Here is a 26898-nt window from a genome sequence, read left to right on the forward strand (position 1 = left end):
TTCCTACCACTCTGAAATGTAACTATTGTCTAGTCTCATTCAAGTATGCTTCAGACCAGTGGTTTTCAAACTTTTTCCATTTGCAAACCCCTAAAAATTTTTGAATGCAGGTGCAGACCCCTTGGGAAGTCTTAGACATAGTCTGTGGACCTAGGGGTCCGTGATCCACAGGTTGAAAACCACTGCTGTAGATAAACCTGCATTTTTTAATGATGATCAGCCTTTCCTTTTCCAAAGGCTGATGGATAGATAATATAATGCAAGCTAATGTGACTGTGGTAAAAAGTTATGTACTTCTTTGGGAAGAGAAAGTTACTCACTCTGTGCAGTAATTGACGTTCTTCAAGATGAATCACAGAATATCAGGGTTGGAAGGGACCTCAGGAGGTCATCTGCTCAAAGCAGGACCAATCCCCAACTAAATCATCCCAGCCAGGGCTTTGTCAAGCCTGACCTTAAAAACCTCTAAGGAAGGAGATTCCACCACCTCCCTAGGTAACCCATTCCAGTGCTTCACCACCCTCCTAGAGAAAAAAAGGTTTTCCTAATATCCAACCTAAACCTCCCCCACTGCAACTTGAGACCATTACTCCTTGTTCTGTCATCTACCACCATTGAGAACAGTCTAGATCCATCCTCTTTGGAACCCCCTTTCAGCTAGTTGAAAGCAGCTATCAAATCCCCCCTTATTCTTCTCTTCTGCAGACTAAATAATCCCAGTTCCCTTAGCCTCTCCTCATAAATCATGTGCTCCAGCCCCCTAATCATTTTTGTTGCCTTTCGCTGGATGTTTTCCAGTTTTTCCACATCCTTCTTGTAGTGTGGGGCCCAAAACTGGACACAGGACTCCAGATGAGGCCTCATCAATGCCTAATAAAAGGAAATGATCACGTCCCTCGATCTGCTGGCAATGCTCCTACTTATACAGCCCAAAATGCCGTTAGCCTTCTTGGCAACAAGGGCATACTGTTGATGAGTATCCCTGTGGGTGCTCCACTTCAGGTCAAGGTGCATCCCAGTGCCTTCGATTGGAGATTTTTACAGCAGTACCCCTACAGGCCGTGCACGCGTTGTGCCTGCCTCACAAGCTGTCAGTGTTTGAATAGCGTGTGCATGGTCCGGGTTCCTCAGTTCCTTCTCTACAACGGAGTGTGTTCCAGATTCCGAAGTAGAGGGGAGGAGAGCAGGTAGTGGAGCACCCACAGGGACTCTCATCTCGAAGAATGTCAGTTACTGCATAGGGTGAGTAACCTCCTCTTCGAGAGAGAGATGTACCTGTGGGTGCTCCACTTCAGGTGACTGAAAAGCAGTATCTCTTATGATGGTTGGGACTTCAGATCAGGTAAGAAGGCTGCTGACAAGACAGCTCTACCCATCTTGGTATCTGATGCTGCAGTATGCATGACAGCATAATGACTGGCGAAGGTAAGTTTCGATGCCCAGGTAGCTGCCTCGCATATGTCAGAAAGCGGGACATTACGGAGAAAGGCAGTGGAAGTGGAGACAGCTCTAGTAGAGTGTGTCCTAATTGATGCAGGGGGTTGCATTTGCTTTAGTTGGTGGAAGATACGTATGCAGCCTACAATCCATTTGGAGAGTGTCTGGGTAGAGATAGCTTTTCCTGGTGATCGTTGAGTAGTAGAGACTAAAAGTTTGGGGGTTTTCTTAAATGGTTTTGTTCTATTCAGGTAAAAGGACAGTGCTCTGTGCACGTCAAGCATGTGCATTGCTGTTTTAAAAGCATTAGCGTGGGATTCTGGGAAAAATATTGGTAGGTGTATAGGCTCACTGAAGTGAAAGGAAGCGGCAGGAACTTCGGGTGTGTGCGGAGTGTGATCGTATCATAGAAGAACGTGGTATACGGAGATTCTACCATGAATGCTCCCATTTCTCCTACGCATCTGGCAGACATGATTGCTATCAGGAATCTTCATGGATAGGTGGAGAAGGGAGCAGGTAGCCATTGGCTCAAAGGGTTTATCTATCAGGTCTTTGAGGACTAGGTGGAGGTCCCAGGGCGCAGCCAGTGGATTTACATCTGGATTTAATGTTTGGATACCCTTCAGGAAGCTTTTGGTTACTGGATGGGCAAAGACCGTAGTGTTGTCGATCTTATGCTGAAATGTGGTGATTGCCGCAAGGTGGACCTTGAGGGAACTCGCAGAGAGACCTGATGTTTTAAGGTCTAGCAGGTAATCCAGTATCAGTGGGAGTGGGGCGGAAACTGGGGAGGTCTGTTTGGCCATACACCAAGACATGAACCTCTTCCATTTATGTAGGTAAGTAGTGCGCATGGTGTGTGTCCTGCTGTGTAGTAGGACTGTCCGCACTTGTTCAGAACATGCTAACTCCTCATTAGAGAACCATTGATTAGCCAGGCCCTCAGGTGGTGTCGCTGAACGTTGGGGTGAAATAGCTGGTCCCTGTGTTGTGATAGGAGGTTGCTGGGGGTGGAAAGAGGAATTGGTGGCTTGACCAACATTCGCATGAGGAAGGGATACCATGGTTGTCTGGGCCACGATGGGGCTATCAGAATGATGTTGGATCTGTCTGTTCTTACCTTCTGTATTACTCTGTTCAATAGAGATACTGGTGGAAACACATACACGAGAGTGTCGGTCCATGGAAGCATGAAGGTGTCTCCTCAAGAGTATTTCCCCAGGCTGGTTCTGGAGCAGAATGTTGGGCATTTTTTGTTTATTGCCGTGGCAAATAGATCTAGTTGGGGATAAACCCAGGTCTGGAAAATGGTGGACAGAATGACGTCGTTGAGTTCCCACTCGTGCTGTATGGGGGGAGGGTTCGACTGAGCTCATCTGCAGTGGTGTTCTGAGAACTGGGCAGGTCTGAGGTGGAGATATGGGTATTGTGTTGAAGGCACCAATTCCATAGTTTTACTGCCTCTGTGCAGAGGGAGAGGGACCAGGCTCACTCCTGTCTGTTCATATAAAACATGCATGTGATGTTGTCTGTCATGATCTGAATTCTGCAGTTTTGGATAACGGGAAGAAAATGGAGGAAGGCATTGCATACGGCTCTGAGCTCTAGTAGATTTATATGAAGCTTGGTTTCCATAGAGGACCAGAGGCCCTGAGTGGTGAGGTGTCCCATGTGCACTCCCCATCCTGTGAGGGATGCATCTGTAGTGATGGTCAGTGAAGGGGTTCTTGTCAGAATGGAATCCTGGCACACACATAGGAGAGGTTCACCAGAGGAGTGAGTCCTTGACTTTCGGAGGCATAGTTAGCAATTTGTTTAATATGTGGATATTTGTTTTGTATACCGTAGCTAGCCACCCCTGAAGGCATCGCATACACAGGTGGGCATTTGGGACCATGAATATGGAAGCAGCCATGTGCCCTAACAGCTGTAGGAATCTCAGACTGTAACCCGCAGGCAGACACGTATCTGGGTAATTAGGGTACCCATTGTGTGAAATCTGTCCTACGGAAGAGAGGCAAGACCCACGGTGGAATCGAGGTGTGCCCTGATGAAGTCGATTTGTTGGGTAGGTTGTAAGGTAGTTTTGTTTCTGTTTATTTGCAGACCCAGGGTGTGGAAGCAGTGCACAGTTGCAGAAGTTGCTCGGATCGCCTCCAAGCGAGTGGGAGACTTGAGACAATCGTCCAGATAAGGAAAAATGAGGACCCCTTTCTTTCAGAGATGTGCTATTACAACTGCTAGCATTTTTGAGAAGACACGTGGGGCAGTGGAAAGGCCAAAGGGGAGGACCCTGTATTGACAGTGTTCCATTTACACAGCAAATCTGAGAAAATGTCGATGGGCAGAGTGGATAGTGACATGGAAATATTGTCACACCCCAACGGCCCCCTCCCTCAGGGAGTCTCCAGGGAAGATCAGCATTGTATGTGGCTAACACTGTTGCAAGCATCTCAAAGCGTTTTGGGGAGGGTCAAACGTGTGTGAGTGGAGAGTGGAAGTTTCCTTTGCAGAATACGAAAGTCCGGGGGGAGAAAGAAGAAGAGCAGAGAATGGGTTAACTCAACACTTCAGCTAGCTCCGTGTGAAGATAAGATGCTGGCCCCAGCCCAAGGTCATGGGCTTGATGAGAAATCAGCAGCTGCCCAGCCTCCCAGAAGAGGAGAACTAAGTTGAGCAGAGCTGCAGAGACAGCAGTGAGAACAGTGAGAGCAAATGAGACGGCAACAGCAAAGGACAATAGAAGGGAAAACAAAGTCTCCGAAGCCAGGATGTTTTAGGATACCAAGGAGGCCGCAGCAAGCCATTTGGACAGGCACAAAAGGCACCAGAAGCAGAGGTCCCTGAGTGGAATGCCCCCCACCAAGGAGCCCAGGACTTAAAACCCTCCTGAGAGCTGGAGCAACTCGGAGATCAACAGCAGTTCCTCGGACGACCTGGGCCCAGGACACCACTCCCGTCCACCCTTCCCCCACTCTTCTTCTGACATTACACCCAGGCCTGGCCAGTCTTGGATAGTGTGTGTGAGAGTATGAAAGTGGGTTAGGGCTTGGAGCACTAACACTCCCGCCCTCCCCCGAGTGACGTGGGAGCGTTCCCAGCACGCTCTGCTGTTATTCTATTATTTTATCAATAAAGCTTTAAAACTTAAGACACTTGATGTGTTCCGTACCTCTTCCCCAAACGATCCTGCGGCATCAGCCTGATCAACTGACGCCCCAGGCAGATTGGTAACGAAAATCTGTCACAATATAAGTCTTGGAGGTCGAGGGTTGAAAACCAATCTCCCTGCTCCAATGTCGGAATTATCGTTGATAGAGTAACCATCCGGAATTTCTGTTTCTTGACTAACTTGTTTAAATGTTGAAGGTTGAGGATAGGGCACCATCCACCATTTTTCTTTTCTGTCAAGAAGTAGTGCGAGTAAAACCCCTTCCCTCTGTTTTGGGCTGGTACCCGCTCTATCACTCCTAGTTGTATGAGGTGTTGTACCTCTTGACTGAGCAACTGTTCATGAGAGGGGTCCCTGAAGAGGGACGGGGTAGGCGGGTGGATGGGGGGGTACGAGAGCAAGGGGATGGCATAACCCGATCTGATAATTTGCAGGACCCATCTTTCCATAGTGATGGCTTCCCACTTGGCAAGGAATGGGTGCAGACGGTGTTCAAAGAAATGGATGGTTCAAATAACGCTGAAGAGGGTGGGAGGTTTTCTATACCCTCGACCAAGACTTCAAATTTGTTTGTTTGAAGTACGACGGTGGGTCGCCATGATTTGTGGAGGGTGACGTTGCTGGGTTCTGGGTCTATGGCATTGTTGTTGCTGCATATCATATTGTCTGAAATGTTGATTTTTCACAATAGCATGGTAGCATGGCCATTGGTATGGCTGATATCTGTACTGACTCTTTTTTCGTGGCAGATGGCTTGATGCACAAATATCTGAGTGTAGCACGTGATTATTTCATGGAATGGAGGACCCCATTGGTCGTAGAGGTGAAGAGCTTGTTCCCATTGAAGGAAAGATCTTCGACAGTGCTCTGTATCTCCTTGGGAAAGGAGGAAGAAGTATGTCATGTCGTATGCCTCATGGTTATGGCCATGGATTTGGATTTAGAATAATTTTTGTGGTCATATTTTGCTAAGAGTGCCATGTAATTCGCTACTCAAATTTGCAAAGTGGAAAATGCATACACTTTGTGCCCAAAGGAGACCAGTCTCTTGTTCTCCTTGTCAGACAGTGTAAATCAGAAAGGCTGGTCCTTATTTTTCTGGTTGGCCGCCTCGACCACTAGCAAATTGGGTGATGGGTGAGTAAACAGAAACTCTGAACCCTTTGATGGGACAAAATATTTGCGGTCCAATCTCTTGCTAGTGGGAGTTATCGTGGCTGGGGTCTGCCAGATAATTTTAGCTGATTCCATGATGGCCCCATTAATTGGTAGGGCTATTTTGGATGTGGTGGTAGCTTGTAATACATGTGATATATGCAATCATGTGCCAGCAATGCCCCTCTGCCATGTACATTGGCCAAACCGGACAGTCTCTATATAAAAGAATAAATGAACACAAATCAGATGTGAAGAATTATAACATTCAAAAACTAGTTGGAGAACACTTCAATCTCTCTGGTCACTCGATTACAGACCTAAAAGTCACAATATTACAACAAAAAAACTTCAGAAACAGACTCCAACAAGAGACTGCTGAATTGGAATTAATTTGCAAACTGGACACCATTAACTTAGGCTTGAATAAAGACTGGGAGTGGATGGGTCATTACACAAAGTAAAACTATTTCCCCTTGTTTATTTTTCCCCCCTACTGTTCTTATCAACTGCTGGAAATGGCCCACCTTGATTATCACTACAAAAGGTTTTTTTTCTCTCCTGCTGGTAATAGCTCACGTTACCTGATCACTCTTGTTACAGTGTGTATGGTAACACCCATTGTTTCATGTTCTCTGTGTATATAAAATCCCCCTACTGTATTTTCCACTGCATGCATCCGATGAAGTGAGCTGTAGCTCACAAAAGCTTATTCTCAAATAAATTTGTTAGTCTCTAAGGTGCCACAAGTACTCCTTTTCTTTTTGTGGATACAGGCTAACACGGCTGCTACTCTGAAATATTTTGTAGTTGTATTAGTACAGATTCTAGTGTGGATGCAGTTATACTGGTATAAAGGTGATCCTTGGATGTATAAACAGGGGAATCTGAAGTAGAAGTAGGGAGAGGTTATATTACCTCTGTATTTGACATTGGTGTGACTGCTACTGGAATACTGTATTCAGTTCCAGTGTCCACAATTCAGAATTGATGTTGATAAATTGGAGAGCCATGAGAATGATTAAAGTATTGGAAAACATGCCTTGCTATGAAAGATGAGAGGATCTCAATGTGTTTAGTTTAATGAAGAGAAGATTGAAGGGTGACTTGATCAGACTTGAACAGATGTATAAGTATCTACATGGAGAAAAGAAATTTTATAATGAGGGGTTCTTCAGTCTATCTGACAAAGGTATATTAGGATCCAATGTCTGGGAAGTTGAACCTAGACAAATTCAAACTAGAAATAACTTGCAGATTTTTGAGAGAGGATAAATTAACTATTTTCAAAACTGGATGTTTTTCAAAATACATCCTTTAGTTCAAACAGTAATTAATTTAGTAAAGTCCTATATGGCCTGTGTTATGCAGGTCAGACTATACGATTGTAGTGGTCCCTTTTGGCCGTAATATCTAGCAACCTATAAATAGAGAGGGGTTTTGAAGACATGGGAAACAAACAGTGTGGCTCTGCTGCAAGACAGTGGGAAAGGAAAGAAGGGTGGTAGGAGTCCTTGCAGAAGGTCCTCATTTTCTGGGTACCATGGAGATGTACTCTGCAAAGCCTTCACCAGCCGCACTGCTGAAGCAGAGATATGAGATCTTGAAGGGTTGATAGACCCAAGACTGCATGGAGTCATCAGAGATTTTTCCCCCATCAAAGAGTAACAGAGCATACATGGCACTGTTGCTGTGAACGGGCTTTCATACTGCTCCAAAGCCTGAGAAAGAGGATTTATTTTCTCAAACATGGTGGAAGTAAAATACATCTTGGAATTTTCAGTTACATATTTCTTTATTATTCTGAATTTATAAATCCAAGTCAATTGTCAAAACAATTGGCGGTAGTGAATATGGACTTGTGTAAGATTTTCTTTAATTAAGGTACCTTTTCTGAGACAATTTAGGGACACAGCTGTTCTAGAATCAAAGATTTAGAAAACCTCATTCTTCATCCCAAACCCTACCTTGTCTGTTAACTCAGCTCTGCTTAGTAGTCTTAGTACTTTGTGTAGCTCCATCCAATTTTACATTTAAAGCCTGAATTTTATAAACAAATTTAACATATCCTCTAAAACAGTGGCTCTCAGCCTTTCTAGATTACTGTACCCATTTCTGGAGTCTGATTTGTCTTGTGTACCCCCCAAGTTTTACCTCAGTTAAAAAGTATTTGCTTACAAAAATCAGACATAAAATACAAAAGTGTCACAGCACACTACTACAGAAAAATTGCTTACTTTCTCATTTTTACCATACAACTATAAAATAAATGAATTGGAATATAAATATTGTACTTGCAGAACAGCATAAACAAATCATTGAATGAATTTTTAGTTTGTACAGACTTTGCTAATGCTTTTTATGTAGCCTCTTATAAAACTAGGCAACTATCAAGATGAGTTGATGTACCCCCTGGAAGACCGCTGCGTACCCCCAGGAGTACACGTATGCCTGGTTAAGAACCACTGCTCTAAAAGAACTATTTTCTCAAAAAAGTCTGATTGGATAAAGAGAGAACAAATTTAGTGAAGAATTGGGAAGGATGAACTAGACAGAAGGAACAGCTGGGCAATGGGTAGATACAATACCAGAAAACAAAAAAGCAGCAGTTAGAACAACACTAATGTTTTGTCAGTTAGTCTGAATTATCTAATATTGTAGTAGTTCTGCCTTGCAAAAGAGTCATGAAATATTGCCAGTACAAACCCAAAATGTACTTGGTTATCCTTCATAAATGTTATTGATAATAATGAAGAACTGGCTATATTTTATTCACCTTTTTAAAGTAAAATTACCCTGGGCAAGCAGAAATTTGCTGTACTAGTCTAATACTGATATATCACCTTTTACAAAATGAACAGGTCAAATAAAGTCTGATTTGTTTTTAGCACATGCTTTTGTAACCAAAGTCTATAATTTGAATGTCACTGTGAATGATAAGCTGCTATGAGAGTTCAGTTGCATATTAAGAATCTGCATTTCAGCAAAAAACCCACACATTTCCTAATAATTTGAAACTCTTTTCATGGTTGTATTTTTTTTTTTAATTTTTTGTGCTTCCTGTTCCATGTGTACAAATTTACTGAAGATATTTGTGCTTGTAAAATAGCTTACTACCTTCAGTGCATTGGCTTCTTCTCCTGATTGCTATGGAAATGATTATGATACAACAAACTGTGAAACCAATAATGGAGAATTAAGATTTCTAAATATAAACTTAAGATATAATTGAATCAGGCTGAAGGAACTATGTTACACGAAAACTGATTCTGAATGAGTTTGTATTCACATAAGATCATAAGGAAACCAGTATTTTCAATATGTAAGCTAAATAATGAAATTATACTTCCCCCCCCCCCTCCTAATAGGCAGCTGAGAAGGTGAAGACTACCATAGTTTTGCAAAGTACAACAAATTTGCTTGATACATATGGTTACTTTTTTTTTTTGCAGGTATATTTCATTTTCTGCAAATCAATTCTCACTGAAGCCCTTACATCTGCATTTTGTTCAATTTAATGAATACATGGAACACTTGAATGCACACTTGAATTCAGAAACAAAAGTATTTAAGCTTAAAGGCATGTATGTGAAATTTGGGGAGGAAAATGCTTACCTGACATATAGGGACCTCTTCTGGCTGGTCCGCAGAGATCCTGATCCTGAGCTAATGCTACTGTTCATCATCTGCTCCCGTAAGTCATGTATTTTAGCTTCAAAACGACTGTATTCTGTAACGCGGGGAAAAAAAATCAAAGAACCATTTATTTCCCCAAATATCAGCAATTAAGTTATTTGGTAAGATGTTGAAAGCTTGATAAAACAAAGATTTATTTTTATCAAATTTTAAAATATAAGTAAACCTCTTTAAATAACATAACTAAAACGCTATTTTAACTACTAGTAGTTTTGTGCTATGAAAATTATATGTTACACGTGTTTGCATTAATAGGCGTTCTTTGAAATATAAAAAGAAATAATGAAAAATTCTTTCAATAAGAAAAATATTTATGCTTTTCTAACTAATTGTGATTTCATCAATTTAACAGAATTTGGATTCCAGAATTCAGAAAAAAAAAAAATCTAAATATTCAGTTTACATAAAGGTTATATGGATGGTTTCAATGCATAGTAATTCACTGTAATGTATGTGGAATTTTGCTGTAAAGACAACTGTTTTTATTTAAAACAAACAAAACAAATTAACCATGTTAAATACAAAAATCACTTTTTGCATTAACAAAAAAAGTTTAATTAATCCACATAAACTTTACTCCATAACCAAAAGAAAACTTCACATCATATTATTATTGTATTTAGAAGACTATCGAACAAAATATTATCTTTTAAACCTAATAAAAGGTCTGTCTTAATAACATGAAGTCACTTCTTAAATAAATGGTAGTTTTTAAATGAAAATAGCATTGGATAGGTATTATGTGGAGTTATTGTGTTCCAAATCATATAACGCATTCAGCAGTAGAAGTGAGCAATATATAAAACAAATTTCCTAAAGTGATGTTCAAGAGGGAAAATAATGTAAAAGACAAGAAAAAAAAAACTATCTAGGAATTTTGCTACAAATTTTTGATCCACTCGTAATTCTTATTATAAACAGACCTCATTTACATAATTATGCACAATGCTAATCCTACTATAAACGGATTGTGTTCTTAAGCAGCACTGTGTGTTAATATAACTGTGCTAAATGCATTTGATTTTATCTACAAATAGAGACAGTAAAACAATAGGATCCTCTTCACTATCAACATCTTCTGAAGTGCTGTACTTACATGTTATCAGCATAAAATGTCCAGTCATAACAAGGCAATTTTTCTTTCAGTTGACTAGTTTGGACTTCAGTATCTGCAGATCACTTCTAAAACCTTTCTGATAAAAAGAAACGTTCCACAGCAACACTGTCCACCTTGCCTAAAACACCACGTGACTTAAGATTAAGGCAAGTCTACAGTGGGAGAGCTATAATATGCTGGCACAGTCACTGAGCTGAATTTTTTTTTTTAAACTTCTCTCCTCCACTCTCCTCCCTCATCACAATGGAAATCAAATTTGCCCTGGGAAATATAAGAATAATAAAGAGCTCTTCCTCAATGTAGAAATCATAAGCTTTTCTTTTTTCCCCCCATAACACAATGTTTCTTCAACAATCACATTAAACACTATGTTAGTGATCTCATTAAAATTCTACAGAATGTTTTCATAACATTCATCTTTACAAAAATACAGTCATGAATAACCAAGATATTTAGTGTAACTATAGACAGGAGAAAAATCATTTCAAAATCTATGAACAGGCAGCATGGAATATTTTACAAGAGAAAATTCAATGAACTAGGCTTTTTCTGTAGCATATTGACCTTGTTAGCCAAAGTAGGAAATAGCTTTCTATTAGTCTAATCAACCAATATGCTATCCATAATGATATCAGAAATACAAGATGAATGAGGTAATATCCTATTGAACCAACTTCTGTTACACCTCACCCACCTTGTCTCTCTAGTATCCTGGAATCAACATGGCTACAACAACACTGCATACAACAAAATGATATCAGACAAATGGTTTCCTTAACTATTCTGATGATCCTTAGAAGTGGTCAATAGTTTTTTTTAAATGGTATGGATGACGAACAGATTTGAATAGTTCACCAATCCTAATTCAGATGCAGAAGTAGTTCTGCAATAAAATGAACAAAATCCTATAAACAGCAGTTATTCCTGTAATGCTGTCCATGTTCAAAGTAATACAGTTCAAAATACTGGGGAGGGGGAATTAAACATTACAGAAGCAGCATTGTGCAGTGGAAAGACCATTGGACTGCAATTTAGGACGGCTGGGTTCTATTCCCAGCTAGTTACTGATGTACTGTGAGATCCTGTGCAAATCTCTTCCTTCCATGTACCCCCCCCCCACACACACACTGTGTGCCTGTCTATTTAGAATGAAAGCTCTTTGGGACTGTCTCCTATATGCACAATGGGGTCTTAATCTAATTAGAGCCTTTAGGCATAATTAATAAAAATTATCAATAATAATTCAATAAAATTATAGTCTCTTTTTATAATAGGAGAAAGAAACAATCATAACAAACTAAAATTCATTTGGTGTTAAATCACCATCTTGAACATGAGAAGTCATAGACAAAACATCTTTACAATTAATGGGTGTAAGTGTCTTGGATAGTTTGTTTCTATCAATATCAACACTGCTTATAATAAATTCTCCCTATTGATTTTGCAGCATATAGTCTTGTAACTTTAGTTGGTATTGGTCCTGCTTTGAGCAGGGGATTGGACTAGATGACCTCCTGAGGTCTCCTGCAACCCTAATATTCTATGAATTTATAAACAGTTTTTCACTTGAGTTTGTCTTTCCTAAATTGGATTTGTTTTGTAGTTTATAAGAGAAACACAAAGTAAAACTATTTCCCCATGTTATCTCTCCCCCCCACCCCACCCCCACTGTTCCTCAGACATTCTTGTTAACTGCTGGAAATGGCCCACCTTGGTTATCACCACAAATAGTTTTCCTCCCCCCGCCCCGCTGGTAATAGCTCATCTTAAGTGCTCACACTCCTTACAGTGTGTATGATAAAACCCATTGTTTCATGTTCTCTGTATGTGTATATAAATCTCCTCACTGTATTTTCCTCTGAATGCATCCTATGAAGTGAGCTGTAGCTCATGAAAGCTTTTGCTCAAATAAATTTGTTAATCTCTAAGGTGCCACAAGTACTCCTTTTCTTTTTGTGAATGCAGACTAACACGCCTGCTACTCTGAAAAGAGAAATCAGTGAATTTTTGAGAGCAAGGATAGTCCTGGGATTAGGAATTTAGTCTAGGACTTGTGAGACATGGGTTTAACTTCCTGTCCTACCACAGACTTCCTGTATGACCTTGGGCAAGTATGCACATTCCCCCATCTGTAAAATGGGAATAATTCTATTCTACATAGGCTTTTATAATGCTCTTATGACTATGAATCCATAAAAATCCCTAAGAGAAGTGTACTCTACTATCAAGTCAGATAATGAAACCCCTGCCACATCAATAATGCATTAGAAGGAATGAAAATAATTTGATTTAGCTAAATGACTTCCAAAAATACACTGACACAGCCACAGAAAACAGAACAAACAGAAATAGAAACATACATGACATCTGATATACATTTACTGTTGTATGATAAGTAGGGCTGTCAGTTAATCACAGTTTATGCCTGTTAATCGCATACCTTTGAGTGGGTAGGGAGGCATCAGCTGCGGGGGGCCCTGACAGTGCAGTACCACCCAAGCCAGCCACAGAGGGCAGGAAGAGGATAGAAGAGAGGATGTGGCTTCCATCCCTTCTCCAGCGAAGAGGTAAGGATCCTGCCCCTACCGCGTCCCATTGCCCCAGGCTGGCCTCTCACTCTGGGGACTGACCCCTCCTCCCAACCCCTTGCCCCAGCCGACCCCTACTCCACAAAAAAACTGCAATAAAAACAAATTAATTTTTACTCTCACGATTAATCATTAATTTTTTTAACCGCTTGATAGCCCTAATAATAAGTGACCATATTTTTATATGAATATATAAAAACACATGCAAAACAGACCAGTATGGACATATTTTCCTTTTGATACCTAAGTTTAACGCTCATTCATTTTAGACACCCACTTTCATCACGTAATTACAGACCCTAATAATGCATGCACGCAATGGGGGGCGGGGGGGTGAATTAAGGTTACAGGTATTAAGAGAGAGTCCACTTCTAGTTGGCTGAATATTATCTTCTGAGGTAATCTGTCAAATCATTGTTTACTCTTGGCAGGTGAAGGTCCAGGGGACTTTTCCTGTGACGATGGCACCATTTCCACAACTTAATTGCTCCCTGACTGGGGCGATGAGGAGGCACTCCTCTTAACGGTTGATACAAATTGAGAGGGAGTGGTCTGTCAGGATCAGTACTGCAGTTCCTTTCAAGAGCAGTAGAAAGGCTCTGGAGGCCAGCTGAATCTCCCAGAGTTCCAGCACATTGATGTGGAGGGAAGACAGGATCATATGTTTTGAATTTGTAGATGGTTCAGAGAATCATAGGACTGGAAGGGACCTCGAGAGGTCATCTAGTCCAGTCTCCTGCACTCTTGGCCAAGGCCGGATTAACTCTTCAGTGGGCCCAGGGCTATTAGATTTTGTGGGGCCCCTGTATACAAGTATTTTCCTAAATTAAAACAAAATCATCACAATTATGGCATCGAGGCTATTATACTAAACTTGCCTTTTAATTAACATAAAGACGTTCTGTGGTTACATTTCAGTCTTAAAACCAGTTGCTAACTTTCACACGGTAAATAAGCATCCTGACTTTCACAATAAGCCAAAAATCAAGCTAATCCCATTTCAAAACAAGGCCAAAACAAGCCAATCCCTAAGAACCCCAACACTGTATGTGACTAGAGCCCCCCGACGTGCAGTCTGAGAACGTGGTGGGCCTGCTGTGCACCCCTGACTCTCTCCCCCCATTTGCCCCTGTTTGTCCCTTAACCCTGCTTGCCGGGAGCAGATCAAAAAAAAAAGAAACAAGCGAAAAACTAGCCAACAAGCAACTCACAAGCCAATTAAGCCAAAACCAAGCCCAATTTCTGCATTTTTTTCATGGGTTTGGCATGTCTGCTTAAAACATGTAGAATATAGTTAAGTTCATTCAAAATAGCCTACTTCTTACCTTAGAACAGATGTTATATTAGTTTCTTTCTGGGAGGGAGTTTGGGTACAGGAGCGAGCTCCAGGCAGAGTCTTGGGGTGAAGGGCCTGGGAAGGAGTTTGGTGCAGGAGGGGATTCTGACCTGGGGCAGGGGGTTGGGGTGCAAGAGGAGGGGCGAGGTGCATGCTCCGGCAAGGAGACGCTTACCACAGGTGGCTCCTAGCCGGCAGCGCAGCAGGGCTCAGGCAGGCCACCTGCCTACTTGCCATAGCCCCACGCTGCTCCTGGAAGTGGCTGGCTGCTGTCAAGTCTCTTTGTGCCCCTGAGGGGAGGGGGACAGCGTGTCTCCACGTGGTGCCCCTGTCCGCAAACGCTGCCCCCGCAGCTCCCATTGGCTGGTTCATGGGTGCTGCAGGGATGGTGCTGGGGGCAGGGGCAACATGTGGAGCCACCTCCCGCTACCCTCCCACCGAGGCCACAGAGACGTGCCAGCAGCTGCCTGGTTCCGGGAGTGGTGTGGGGCCATGGCATGCAGGCAGCCTGCCTGAGTCCTGCTGCACCACTGGACTTTTAGTGACCCGGAGATCACGATTGACGGGTTGGTGACCGCTGAATTGTATATAATTATGGATTTATTTTTGTGGTCTCCCACCTTAGCCTGAGGCTGCCGTCCGTAAATTAATCCGGCCATGCTCATGGCAGGACTAATTTAAGCCCATTGAAGCTTGTCCTATCCTCAGAGGTTAAGAAGAACAATTTTTCTCCCTCCTCCTTGTAACAACCTTTTATGTACTTGAAAACTTATGTCCCCTCTCAGTCTTCTCTTTTCCAGACTAAACAAGCCCACTTTTTTCAATCTTCCCTCATATGTCATGTTTTCTAGACCTTTAATCACTTTTTGTTGCTCTTCTCTGGGAAGGCCAAGTGCCAGAGAGCACGAGTGCTGCCCCTACAGATTTGAAAATTCTATTAAAACTAACGTTAAAAAAATTATATAATACATAGGTTAGGAAAAGTGTGTCTGTACATCTGGGTATAGTGCTTAGATTATCCACAAATACAAAGTTAGTTTTTTAAAAGTCATATGACACACAGAGTACATAATCAACAATAACCCAAATTTAGGTGAATAGATTTAACAATACAGTTTAGATATTAGAATCCGAATACTCAGGTACATCACTCATGAAAAGTACAGAGATTTGGTTGTGGAAAGCAAAATATATCAATGAGTGGAGATTGTCCCTCAGTAATTAAGAATTAGGTTGGTTGTTCATTTAGAAAATACAATCCACGAGGAAAGTATTTGTTACTTTCCTGACTGCACTTCTCATCGGCACTCCAGCTCATCCCTCTTGGTATTGAGGACATCCAGTGGTGTGTTCTATGTAGATGTCCCTAGACCACCTGATGGCGTCTGACACCATGAATTGCCACATCAGCCAAGCGTACCGTTGACTGATTCTGCATTCTCTCAGCACTCGCTCATCACTGGGGTCCCATGCGCCTAAGGCTCCGACGATCAGTGCGTGTATCTGGACCTGGTAACCCTTAGCCCTCAAGGTTTTGGCCAGCGGGGCATATTTCTCTACCTTTCAAACTCTGGCATCATGGAAGGCTGGGGTCTTGTTCTCGAACGTCACTGTGATGTCCACCAAGATGATCTTCTTCCGGTCCTTGTTGGTGATGATGATGTCCGGTTGCAGTTGGCTGTCGGTTCCGGGGATGACGGAGTTTATGATAACCTTCCCCACAGGTGGTGGGATGGCTCTGGCCAGGAGATCTTGGAATGCGTTGTGTCACAGCTGCCAAGCTCTCGAATGGGACGCATTGAGCCAGGCACTGTGGATGAACCTCCAGTCGGCAAATAAGGTGAAACTGCTACCAGAGAGGAAGTGGTTGCTGGCGTCCCACTTGCATGTCACCTCAAACGCCTTGCCCTGGTCTGGCTTCCATTTCAGTTTTTCCATGTATTGGCAGAGGATGGCACTCTTCAGGGTCCTCTCCAGCATGGTTCTAGCTCTCGGAGTGATGATAGTATAATTTGTATTCTTCATCTATGGCACCAAGACTCCCAGCTCCTGGCGTTCCTTGCACCACGTCCAGTGACAGCCAATACAAGAAACCACGTCCAGTGGCAGACAAGAAAAAGGTCAGGGAAAGTGTGGGACCCTTAATGAATGGGGGAGGAAACGTAATGACAGATGATGTGGAAAAAGCTAAAGTAGTCAATGCTTTTTTTGCCTTGGTCTTCACAGACAAGGTCAGCTCCTACACTGCTGTCCTGGGCAACACAGTATGAGGAGGAGGTGAGCAGACGTCATTGGTGAAAGAACAGGCTAAGGACTATTTAGAAAAGCTGGACATGCACAAGCCCATGGGTCCAGATCTAATGCATCTGAGGGTGCTGAGGGAATTGGCTGATGTGATTGCAGAGCTATTGGCCATTATCTTTGAAGATTTATGGCAATCGGGGGAGGTCCCGGATGATTGGAAAAAGACAAATACAGTGCCCATCTTTAAAAAAGGGAAGAAGGAGAACCCAGGGAACTACAGACCAGTCAGCGTCACCTCAGTCCCTGGAAAAATCATTGAGCAGGTCCTCAAGGAAACCATTTTGAAGCACTTGGAGGAGAGGAAGGTGATCAGGAACAGTCAACATGGATTCACCAAGGGCAAGTCATGCCTGACCAACCTGATTGCCTTCGAGGATGAGATAAATGGCTCTGTGGATATGGGGAAAGCAGGGGATGCGTTATTCCTTGACTTTAGCAAAGCTTTTGATATGGTCTCCCACAGTATTCTTGCCAGCAAGTTAAAAAAAGATGGATTGGATAAATGGACTAGAAGGTAGATAGAAAGCTAGCTAGATTGTCGGGCTCAATGGGTAGTGATCAATGGCTCGATGTCTAGTTGGCCGCCAATATCAAGTGGAGTGCCCCAGGGCCTGGTCCTGAGGCTGGTTTTGTTCAACATCTTTATCTATGATCTGGATGACGGGATAGACTGCACCCTCAGCAAGTTTGTGAATGACACTAAACTGGGGGGAGAGGTAGATACACTGGAGGGTAGGGATAGGGTCCAGAGTGACCTACACAAATTGGAGGACTCGGCCAAAAGAAATCTGATGAGGTTCAACAAGGACAAGTGCAGAGTTCTGCACTTAGTATGGAAGAATCCCATGAACAGCTACAGGCTGAGGACTGACTTGCTAAACGGCAGTTCTGCAGAAAAGGACTGGGGATTACAGTGGATGAGAAGCTAGATATGAGTCAACAGTGTGCCCTTATTACCAAGAAGTATAATGTTCGGCTGCATTAGTAGAAGCACTGCCAGCAGATTGAAGGAAGTGATTATTCCCTTCTATTCGGCACTGGTGAGGCCACATCTGGAGTACTGTGTCCAGTTTTGGGCCCCCCCACTACAGAAAGGATGTGGACAAATCGGAAAAAGTCCAGCGGAGGGCAACGAAAATGATCAGGGGTTGGGGCACATGACTTACGAGGAAAAGCTGAGGGAACCTGGCTTGTTTAGTCTGCAGAAGAGAAGAGTGAGGGCGGATTTGATAGCAGCCTTCAACTACCTGAAGGGGGGGGTTCCAAAGAGATTGGAGCTCAGCTGTTCTCAGCGGTGGCAGATGACAGAACAAGGAGTAATGGTCTAAAGTTGCAGTGGGGGGGGGTCTAGGTTGGATATTCAGAACACTATTTCCCTAGGAGGGTAGTGAAGCACTGGAATGCGTTACCTAGGGTGGTGGTGGAATCTCTTGATCACTTGATAAACCCCTGGCTGGGATGATTTGGTGTTGGTCCTGCTTTGAACAGGGGGACTGGATTGGATGACCTCCTGAGGTCTCTTCCAACCCTAATCTTCTATGATACTCTTCTTCAGTTGTCACGTAGTGTTGTGGGCATGAGTCCAGAGCAAAGCAAAGTCTCCCCGTCTCTTCCAAATTCACCTTCCAGTGAGCCGCTCAGGTAGGTAGCGACATCTTTGTTGGAGGGGGTCCTGGTGATTTGCTTCTTGACTGCATCCTGAAGAGCACTCTCTGCAATGTTCCTCACTGTGGCATCCAGGCAGGTCAGAAGGTGTGAATGAACATGGCAATGTCGCACAGATCACCCATTCGAGGGAAGTTGGTGCTACCATGCCTGTGCGAGATGTACACCAGTTCATTGCTGGCCCTCTGGGGAAGAAAATCCACTTCTTCACCAGCTGCTGGATGGTGTTGTCTGCCTTGTTCAGAGGTACCGTTGCCATGGCAGAGCCCCCCAGGACGAATGAGATATGGGGGATCAGGAAGCTATTCAAGGCGTTGATCTTCTGCCATAGTGCCAGTACAGAGGAGTTGATCCTGGCCACATCTCGTAGGATCTCTGTGATGGTATCCTCAGGAGTCTGCTGGATGCTGAAACCCGTCAGTGTGCCGAGATGTTGGTATGCTTGCCCGTCCTCAAGGACGATCATGGGTTCACCCTGGATCTGAAATGGCGTCACCTGTACCGAATCCCTTCTACTGCCATCGATATGCAGGGAGGCACACTTCCTGGCACTGAAGTGGAGTCCCATCCAGCTGGTGACTCTTGAGGTTGTCTGCCATTAGGACCAGATGGTTCACTACTAGGCAAAGTTCTCCAGCTTTGGTGCACTGGGTGTATGCACACCTGAGTGGAATACATGTCTGCAACCACTGAAATAAGAACTTTAAATGTCAGCTACTATTGCATTGTCCAAGCCCCAGGACATTAGACTGAGGTGGAGAAATCCTATGTGTGGAGGAGTGCAAACTTTCAAGTGGCAAGATGCGGTATGTTCCTTTTTTCTATTGTTTTTTCTGTTACCTGGGGTTATGGCCTCTGTCACATGTGTACAGGTCTCTTTCCAAGCACATACTGAGCAAGGTTGAAAATGTTTATACAATGACCTGCTACTGATTTCAGAGATGGATTGTGGATGTGGAGTGTGCAGAGGAGGAACAGCAGGAATAAATGGTAAATTTTCAGAATAGAGAGGGGTAACTAGTGGTGTTCCCAAGGTTCAGTCTTAGGACCAATCCTATTCAACTTATTCATAAATGATCTGGAGAAAGGGGTAAACAGTGAGGTGGCAAAGTTTGCAGATGATACTAAACTGCTCAAGATAATTAAGACCAAAGCAGACTGTGAAGAACTTCAAAAAGATCTCATAAAACTAAGTGATTAGGCAACAAAACGGAAAATGAAATTTAACGTGGATAAATATAAAGTAATGCTTACTGGAAAAAATAACCCCAACTATACATACAATATGATGGGGGCTAATTTATCTACAACTAATCAAGAAAGAGATCTTGGAGTCATCGTGGCTAGTTCTCTGAAGACGTCCACGCAGTGTGCAGTGACAGTCAAAAAGCAAATGGGATGTTAGGAATCATTAAAAAAGGGACAGAGAATAAGATGGAGAGTATCTTATTGCCCTTATATAAATCTACGGTACGCCCACATCTTGAATACTATGTACAGATGTGATCTCCTCATCTCAAAAAAGATATACTGGCATTAGAAAAGGTTCAGAGAAGGGCAACAAAAATGATTAGGGGTTTGGAATGGGTCCCATCTCAGGAGAGATTAAAGAGGCTGGGACTTTTCAGCTTGGAAAGGAGGAGACTAAGGGGGGATATGATAGAGGTATATAACATCATGAGTGGTGTGGAGAAAGTGAATAAGGAAAAGTTATTTACTTGTTCCCATAATATAAGAGCTAGGGGCTACCAAATGGAATTAATGGGCATCAGGTTTAAAACAAATAAAAGGACGTAGTTCTTCACACAACGCACAGTCAACCTGTGGCACTCCTTGCCTGAAGAGGTTGTGAAGGCTAGGACTATAACAGGGTTTAAAAGAGCTAGATAAATTCATGGAGGTTAAGTCCATTAATGGCTATTAGCCAGGATGGGTAAGGAACGGTGTTCCTAGCCTCTCTTTGTCAGAGGGTGGAGATGGACGGCAGGAGAGAGATCACTTGATCATTACCTGTTAGTGGCCAATGCCAGGTGCCCCAGAGAGAGCGAACCTGTCGGCAGACAGGATACTGGGCTGGATGGACCTTTGGTCTGACCCAGTATGGCCATTCTTATGTTCTTAGATGGGGAAATGTAGAGGTACATGGTGAAGGGGCAGTGGACTGTGAGAAACATGGACTAGGGAGAAGAGACAAGTTGCCAATTAATTTATCCTGGAAAGGGGATTCTGACAGTCGGGTGCATCAGCCTGGGAGATAATGAGGAATGAAGGACCTGAAAGGGATTGGGAGCATGGACGGTAGTTCAGATGATGGGGGAGGCATGGAAGGGTATGCAGGGATCTGGGAGCAGGGGGACATGAAGAAGTAGAGATTCTTATTCATACTAAGCCCGGAGAGCTGAAAATGTTCAGATACAGATAAAAGCTTCCCCCCTCTTTTTCCTTCTCCTTTTCTCCAAGTCCCTCAAGCCTTTCCTAAAGTCTTAGAGGGGAGAACCCCACTTTAATGGACGTCATTAGATCTATCAGAACAGGGATCCCTTGCTATGAATCTTATATGCCAAACAGATTTAAACTTCTGATGTTTATTTGGGCTGAGGGGGCAGGGAGGTAGAGGATAATTCACCATTAAAAATGTTTTTAAAAAGTTGAGAATCTGACCCCATCAATAAAAATATAAAAGTTTATGCAAAAGTCAAAATAAATTATTAGGTGATTATAAAATCACATCTCCAAGAGATCCATTTACAATATTCTCTTACTAGTTATCCATTTTTATTGTTGTGTATATTTTACTAATTTTAGGGGGCACTGTTAGGTTTGCATGGAAGTGTACATTGGGTCAGGTGAGAGCGAGTGGTAAAGGATTATATGGTAAAATGGATCACTTCAGTGTTCTTTTCCAGATATTCTAAAGTTTTTTTTTTTTGTTCTAAGGCGTATAATTTTTGTAAAGTAAGTCATATTGGTTTGGAGCTTTTACTATACTTTTTTGAAACCTACTTTTGCTATTAATTATTCTTTTACAACTTTTTTTGTTTGCAAATTTTAGTTTAGTGTCAGGAAGGTTTTTAATGGGGGTATTGCTTAGGGAAGTATATTTTCATAAAAATAAATAACTCCTACTTTAATATTCTTAGATAATATTTGCTAATTAAGGACTAGTATATTTGAAAACAATCTTTTACCTACACAGTATCTAGATACCACAGGAGGTATTTTATAACTACCCAGACAAAATTACTTTTAAAATATTTGTGGATCAGTTCAAAAACAAGTTTTACTGTAATTTTCTAGGAGCAATTAATTTCTTTGCATGGATACTTAGTGCTTCTATATTAACACATCAAATGAACATAAGAGACAACTATAGATTCCACATACACAGGAGACTTGTTAGTATGCATGAAAGCTGCAAACTGCACCTACTGAGGTTACAGTGAGTGATTAGAAAGGCTGGGCCAGTAGGTTCGGAACAGATTATGAGAATGACATTTTCATCTTCTCAGGAAGTGTTTCCAAGCACCTTTCAGTTTCAAACTGAGAAGAGATACCTGTACACTGCTAAAATGATGTTTACTACACTTTTTCATAACTGCATTTGTACTTTGTTAAAGGCCAAAATGTATTTAAAAATAAGGAGACTAACAAATTAAAAAAATAGTGTAGAAAATGACATTCGAAAAGGTTAAAACATAGTAAGCCTTCTTATACCTTTGTCTGGCAGGACTATTTTTAACAGAACCCTCTATTCTTGAAGTACCTTTCAAATCTGTCTCACTAACTGACTAATCTGGATTACTCAAAAATTAACAGAACCAAGTATAATAAACAGGAAAATAAGGGGAAACTGCGAATTGCGTACCTAAGAGCAGTGTAAACTGCAATATTTTAGAGAATGTGTTTCAGTTAATGAACACATCAGTCTTTCCATCTAGTTTTAATATGTAGGAATTAACAGTTTCATAACCTAAAGTGAGTGAAGTTAAATCATTTGATGTACAACAAATACTTGGATCTCCTTAATTTTGCTAAAGTGCTATTGGCTTTGTGCTACTTTGATTAGAGTCTTAAGGAGTGTATGCAAGATATTTCAGAGCATCTGCAGATGAAACAACTTTAGGAAATTCACATATGAATTAAATACTAATTTCCAGAGAACAGGATTCAGTTGTTTCATTTAACTTCATACATAAGACTATGCCTGGACCAAATTTCAAAGGCAATAGTATTTTTTTTTTAAAACGAGCACTCGCATACATACATGAATTCGGTAAAATCCGACAGAATCAAGCTAATGCCCAATAAAATATAATACCCAATAATAATAACCCGTCCACTTCATGAAGCATTTGGCAAGGTAAGGTAGGCATGAAACATATAAAGTTAATTATTTTAAAATGATGATAAAATATAGCACAGATTTAGCAGATCTCTCAAACATTGCTCACTACAATGCAGACTTTAGAATACAGATACCTTCTGGCTAGTATGTGACAATTTTATCTAATTCTGCAGGGAAAGAAAAACAGAATATCTGTCTTCATCAGCAACATTGTGAATTGAATCAATCAGTGATTTTGACTAAACATTTAAATTGGACTCTGAATACATTTTGCATCTAATACAGAGAGATAAAAAATCCAAAAGAGAGATGTTGTCCAGCTATGTGAATAACGCAATTTTAAATGCAGTTTTACAATACACCACCTTCCAATCTCCTCTCTAGCACTTTGATCCTTCTCTTAATCACACACTGATCCATCAAACACCTAAGAATGGTCAACTAATCAGATCACTTAACAGTCTTATTTATCTTTTAGAAATGAGGTCGACCTGTTCAGTAGAACTGCAAACAGAAAAACACTTTTACATGAACACTACGTAATAGGTACCTGATGACAGCTCTTTCACTATTGGAGTATTACTACATTCTTACTTTGGCCAGTAGCTCTGCTTAGACTTGGGGCCTTTGGGCCTTATCCAAAAAGCACATGCAATAACTCACTAATAGTAATAGCTAAATTACGCACATGTATTTAGTACAGAGGTGGGTAAACTATGGCCTGCGGGGCTGTCCTGTCCAACCCTTAAGCTCCTGGCTGGGGAGGCTAGTCCCCGGCCCTTCCCCCGCTGTTTCCCCTCCCTGCAGCCTCAGTGTGCTGCGCTGCCAGCGCTCTGGCCCACCACTCCTGCCGGACCGCGCGACGGCATGGCTTTCTCCAGCATGATAAGGGGGCGGGGAGCGAGGGGTCCCCGAGGGCAGTCAGGGGACAGGGAGCAGTTCGATGGGGTGGAGGTTCTGGGGTGGGCAGTCAGGGAATGGGGAACGGGGGGGGGCTGGATAGGCATGCGAGTCCTGGGGGGCCTGTTGGGGGCGGGGTTGTGGATAGGGGTTGGGGCAGTCAGGGGACAGGGAATGGGAGGGGGGGTTGGATGGAGCAGATGTTCTTGGGGAGCAGTCAGGGAACGGGGGTGTTGGATAGGCGTGGGAGTCCCAGGGGGCATGTCAGGGGGCGGGGGTGTAGAGAGGGGGCGGAGCAGTCAGGGAACAGGGAGAAGAGGCGGTTGGATAGAGGGTGGGGTCCCAGGAGGGGGCGGTCAGGGGACAAGTAGCGGGGGTGGGTTGGATGGATCGGGAGTTCTAAGGGGGGCAGTCAGGGGGCAGGAAGTGGGAGGAGGTGGATAGGGGGCGGCGGCCAGTCTGTTTGGGGAGACACAGCCTTCCCTACCTGGCCCTCCATATAGTTTTGCAACCCTGATATGGCCCTCAGGCCAAAAAGTTTGCCCACCACTGATTTAGTAGGAACAGTAACAACAACTCTAGTTAATATGTGGTCTCTGCATTTCCATCTTCATCCCGTTTTTAGTTACTCAGAACTTTCATCTATCTGGCTTAATTTTCAGGGCTTAGTCCTTGCATGAAAGGTGAGTTTTTGGAACATTTCAGCCAAAACAGTCCAGTAGAATGAAGAAGCCAATTTTGCCCATTTAAATAATTCTTGTAGCATTTTCAGGAACAGCAGTACTCCTGAAGCAGCTGGGTACAGAAAGTGGGGAAAGAGGCCTCAGTGAGAAGGTGCTTTTGAGCATTCATGTGAAAACTGGTATTGCTTTAACAGAGTAATCTTACTTTTGCATGTGGGTGTGACTAAATCACATGTATATTGCAAGGCAGGACCATATCCTACTTTTTTGCAGGTTTTAGTATCAACAGGGATAGGCAGACAACAATAGGATGGTGTGTGGCCTTTCCGGAGCCAACAGAAGAGATGTCACGGTAAGACTATACAGCTTGTGAAGTGGATGGGGAATGATCCATTGATGAAGGTTAAGGCTGTGAGTTTGTCACGGAAGTCACACATTCAGTGACTTTCTGTGACTTCTGCAGCGGCTTGTGCACCTGGCCTGGGTCAGCTCAGGAAGCCCCTGCGCCAGTTGCACTGGCCGCTGCTGAGGCAGTCTCAGGCCACCGCCCACACCCCAGCAGCAGCAGAGTTTGGGTGTGGGAGGGGACAGAGGCACGGGACAGGGTGAGGCAGGCTCTGGGCAGCGCTTATCTGGGGGGCTCCCCATAAGTGCGGAGGCATGGCCAGGCAGCTCTGCGCACTGCCTCCGCCTGGAGGCACCGCCCCCACAGCTCCTGTGGTTCCTGGACAATGGGAGCTGCGAAGCTGGTGCTCTGGGCGTGCCTCCGCCTAGGAGATGAGCGAGGGGGATGTCGCCACTTCCAAAGAGACACGGAGCCAGGTAGGGAGCCTGCTGATTTTGCAACTAGAAAAGCGTCTTGGGCTCTATTACTTTCCTTGATGACTTTCAGCCACTCTCAATACCGCACTGAATAATTGTAATGTTTGTTAAAAATTAATTTTGAAAGTGAGGGAAATTGCACACTGACTCCATAGAGACAAATTAAGGCATGCTTGTTAGAAAAGACAGTTACCTTTTCCATAACTGGTGTTCTTTGAGATGTGTTGCTCATGTCTATTCCATAATAGGCATGCGTGCTTGTCATGTGCACCAGTGCTGGACGTTTTTCCCCTAGCAGTACCCGTAGGGGAGGAGCACCCCTCGTGACCGCTGGAGTGGCTCCTGCCTGGCACGGTATAAGGGGAGCTGCGCGTTCCCCCAACCTTCAGTTCCTTTTTGCCAGACAACTCCCACAGAGGGGAAGGAGGGCGGGATGTGGAATAGACATGAGCAACACATCTCGAAGTACATCAGTTACAGAAAAGGTAACTGTCTTTTCTTCTTCGAGTGATTGCTCATGTGTATTCCACAATAGGTGATTCCAAGCTATATCTGTTGGAGGTGGGTAGGAGTTCACAAGTTCCCAGGACGGAGGACAGCCCTGCCAAACCTGGCGTCATCCCTGGTTTGGGAAATGATCACATAGTGCGAGGTGAACGTGCGAACTGAAGACCAAGTGGCGGCCCTACAGATGTCCTGGATGGGGACATTGGCCATGAAGGCAGTCGACGAGGCCTGTGCCCGAGTTGAGTGTGCTCTCACAATGGGTGGTGGGGGGACACCCGCCAGCTCATAACAGGAGTGAATGCACAAAGTGATCCGACTGGAAAGCCGTGGAGTGGAAATCGGCTGGCCCCTCGTGTGCTCAGCTGAGGCGACGAACAGTTGCAAGGACTTTCTGAATGGCTTGGCCCGCTCGAGGTAGCAAGCCAGAGCCCACAGCACATCAAGCATGTGGAGACGGTGCTCCTCACTGGACGCATGAGGCTTGGGGCAGAGGACTGGTAGAAAAATGTCCTGACCCGCGTGGTAGGCGGTGACCACCTTCAGGAGGAACGCGGGGTGTGAGAGGAGCTGGATCTTGCCCTTATGAAAGACCGTGTACGGCGGCTCGGAGGTCACGGCCCTGAGCTCCGAGACTTGCCTGGCTGACGTGATTGCAACCAGGAAGGCCACCATTCACGAGAGGTGAAACCAGGAGCACCTGGCCAGTGGTTCAAACAGGGGCCCCATGAGAGGAGTCAACACAGGTTTAGGTCCAACTGTGGGATCGGGGGTCTAGAATACGGAAAAAGACGGTCCAAACCCTTAAGGAACTGGCCAGTCATAGCATGGGAAAATACCGTGTGCTTTTGCACTGGCGGATGGAAGGCCGATATGGCTGCCAGGTGCACCTTGACTGATGAGAGCGCCAGGCCCTGAGCTCTCATATGGAGGAAGTAATCAAGGATAAACTGGATTTGGGTGGCCACTGGGAAGACACCCTGGTCCGCCGCCCACCTAGAGAAATGGGACCACTTCGCCAGATAAGCGCAGTGAATGGAGGGCCATCTACTTTCAAGGAGGACATGCTGAACCTGTTCTGAGCACATCCTTTGCTCTCTGCCTAACCACTAAGCAACCACGCCGTGAGCTGAAGCGCTGCTAGGTTGGGATGGAGGAGGTGGCCCTGGTC

At 43.6% G+C, this 26898-nt stretch overlaps 1 protein-coding gene and 1 long non-coding RNA gene across 29 annotated transcripts in view; one reads left to right on the forward strand and one right to left on the reverse strand.

Annotated features, from left to right (window-relative positions):
* Positions 1–26898, reverse strand: part of DLG1 (discs large MAGUK scaffold protein 1) — a 465475-nt gene that overhangs the window by 75363 nt on the left and 363214 nt on the right. For all 28 annotated transcript variants that reach the window (XM_043492521.1, XM_043492523.1, XM_043492520.1 and 25 more), the window contains one exon: positions 9383–9497. In XM_043492521.1, the coding sequence (XP_043348456.1) occupies positions 9383–9497 (115 nt within the window). The remainder of the gene's footprint in view (positions 1–9382; positions 9498–26898) is intronic.
* LOC122455824 lies at positions 484–14255 on the forward strand. The gene is made up of 3 exons (XR_006274314.1): positions 484–495; positions 4275–4279; positions 14099–14255. It is a non-coding gene; the product is annotated as an uncharacterized LOC122455824 (long non-coding RNA).

This window comes from Dermochelys coriacea, chromosome 9 (genome assembly GCF_009764565.3).
Source record: "Dermochelys coriacea isolate rDerCor1 chromosome 9, rDerCor1.pri.v4, whole genome shotgun sequence".
Taxonomy (NCBI): Eukaryota; Metazoa; Chordata; order Testudines; family Dermochelyidae; genus Dermochelys; species Dermochelys coriacea.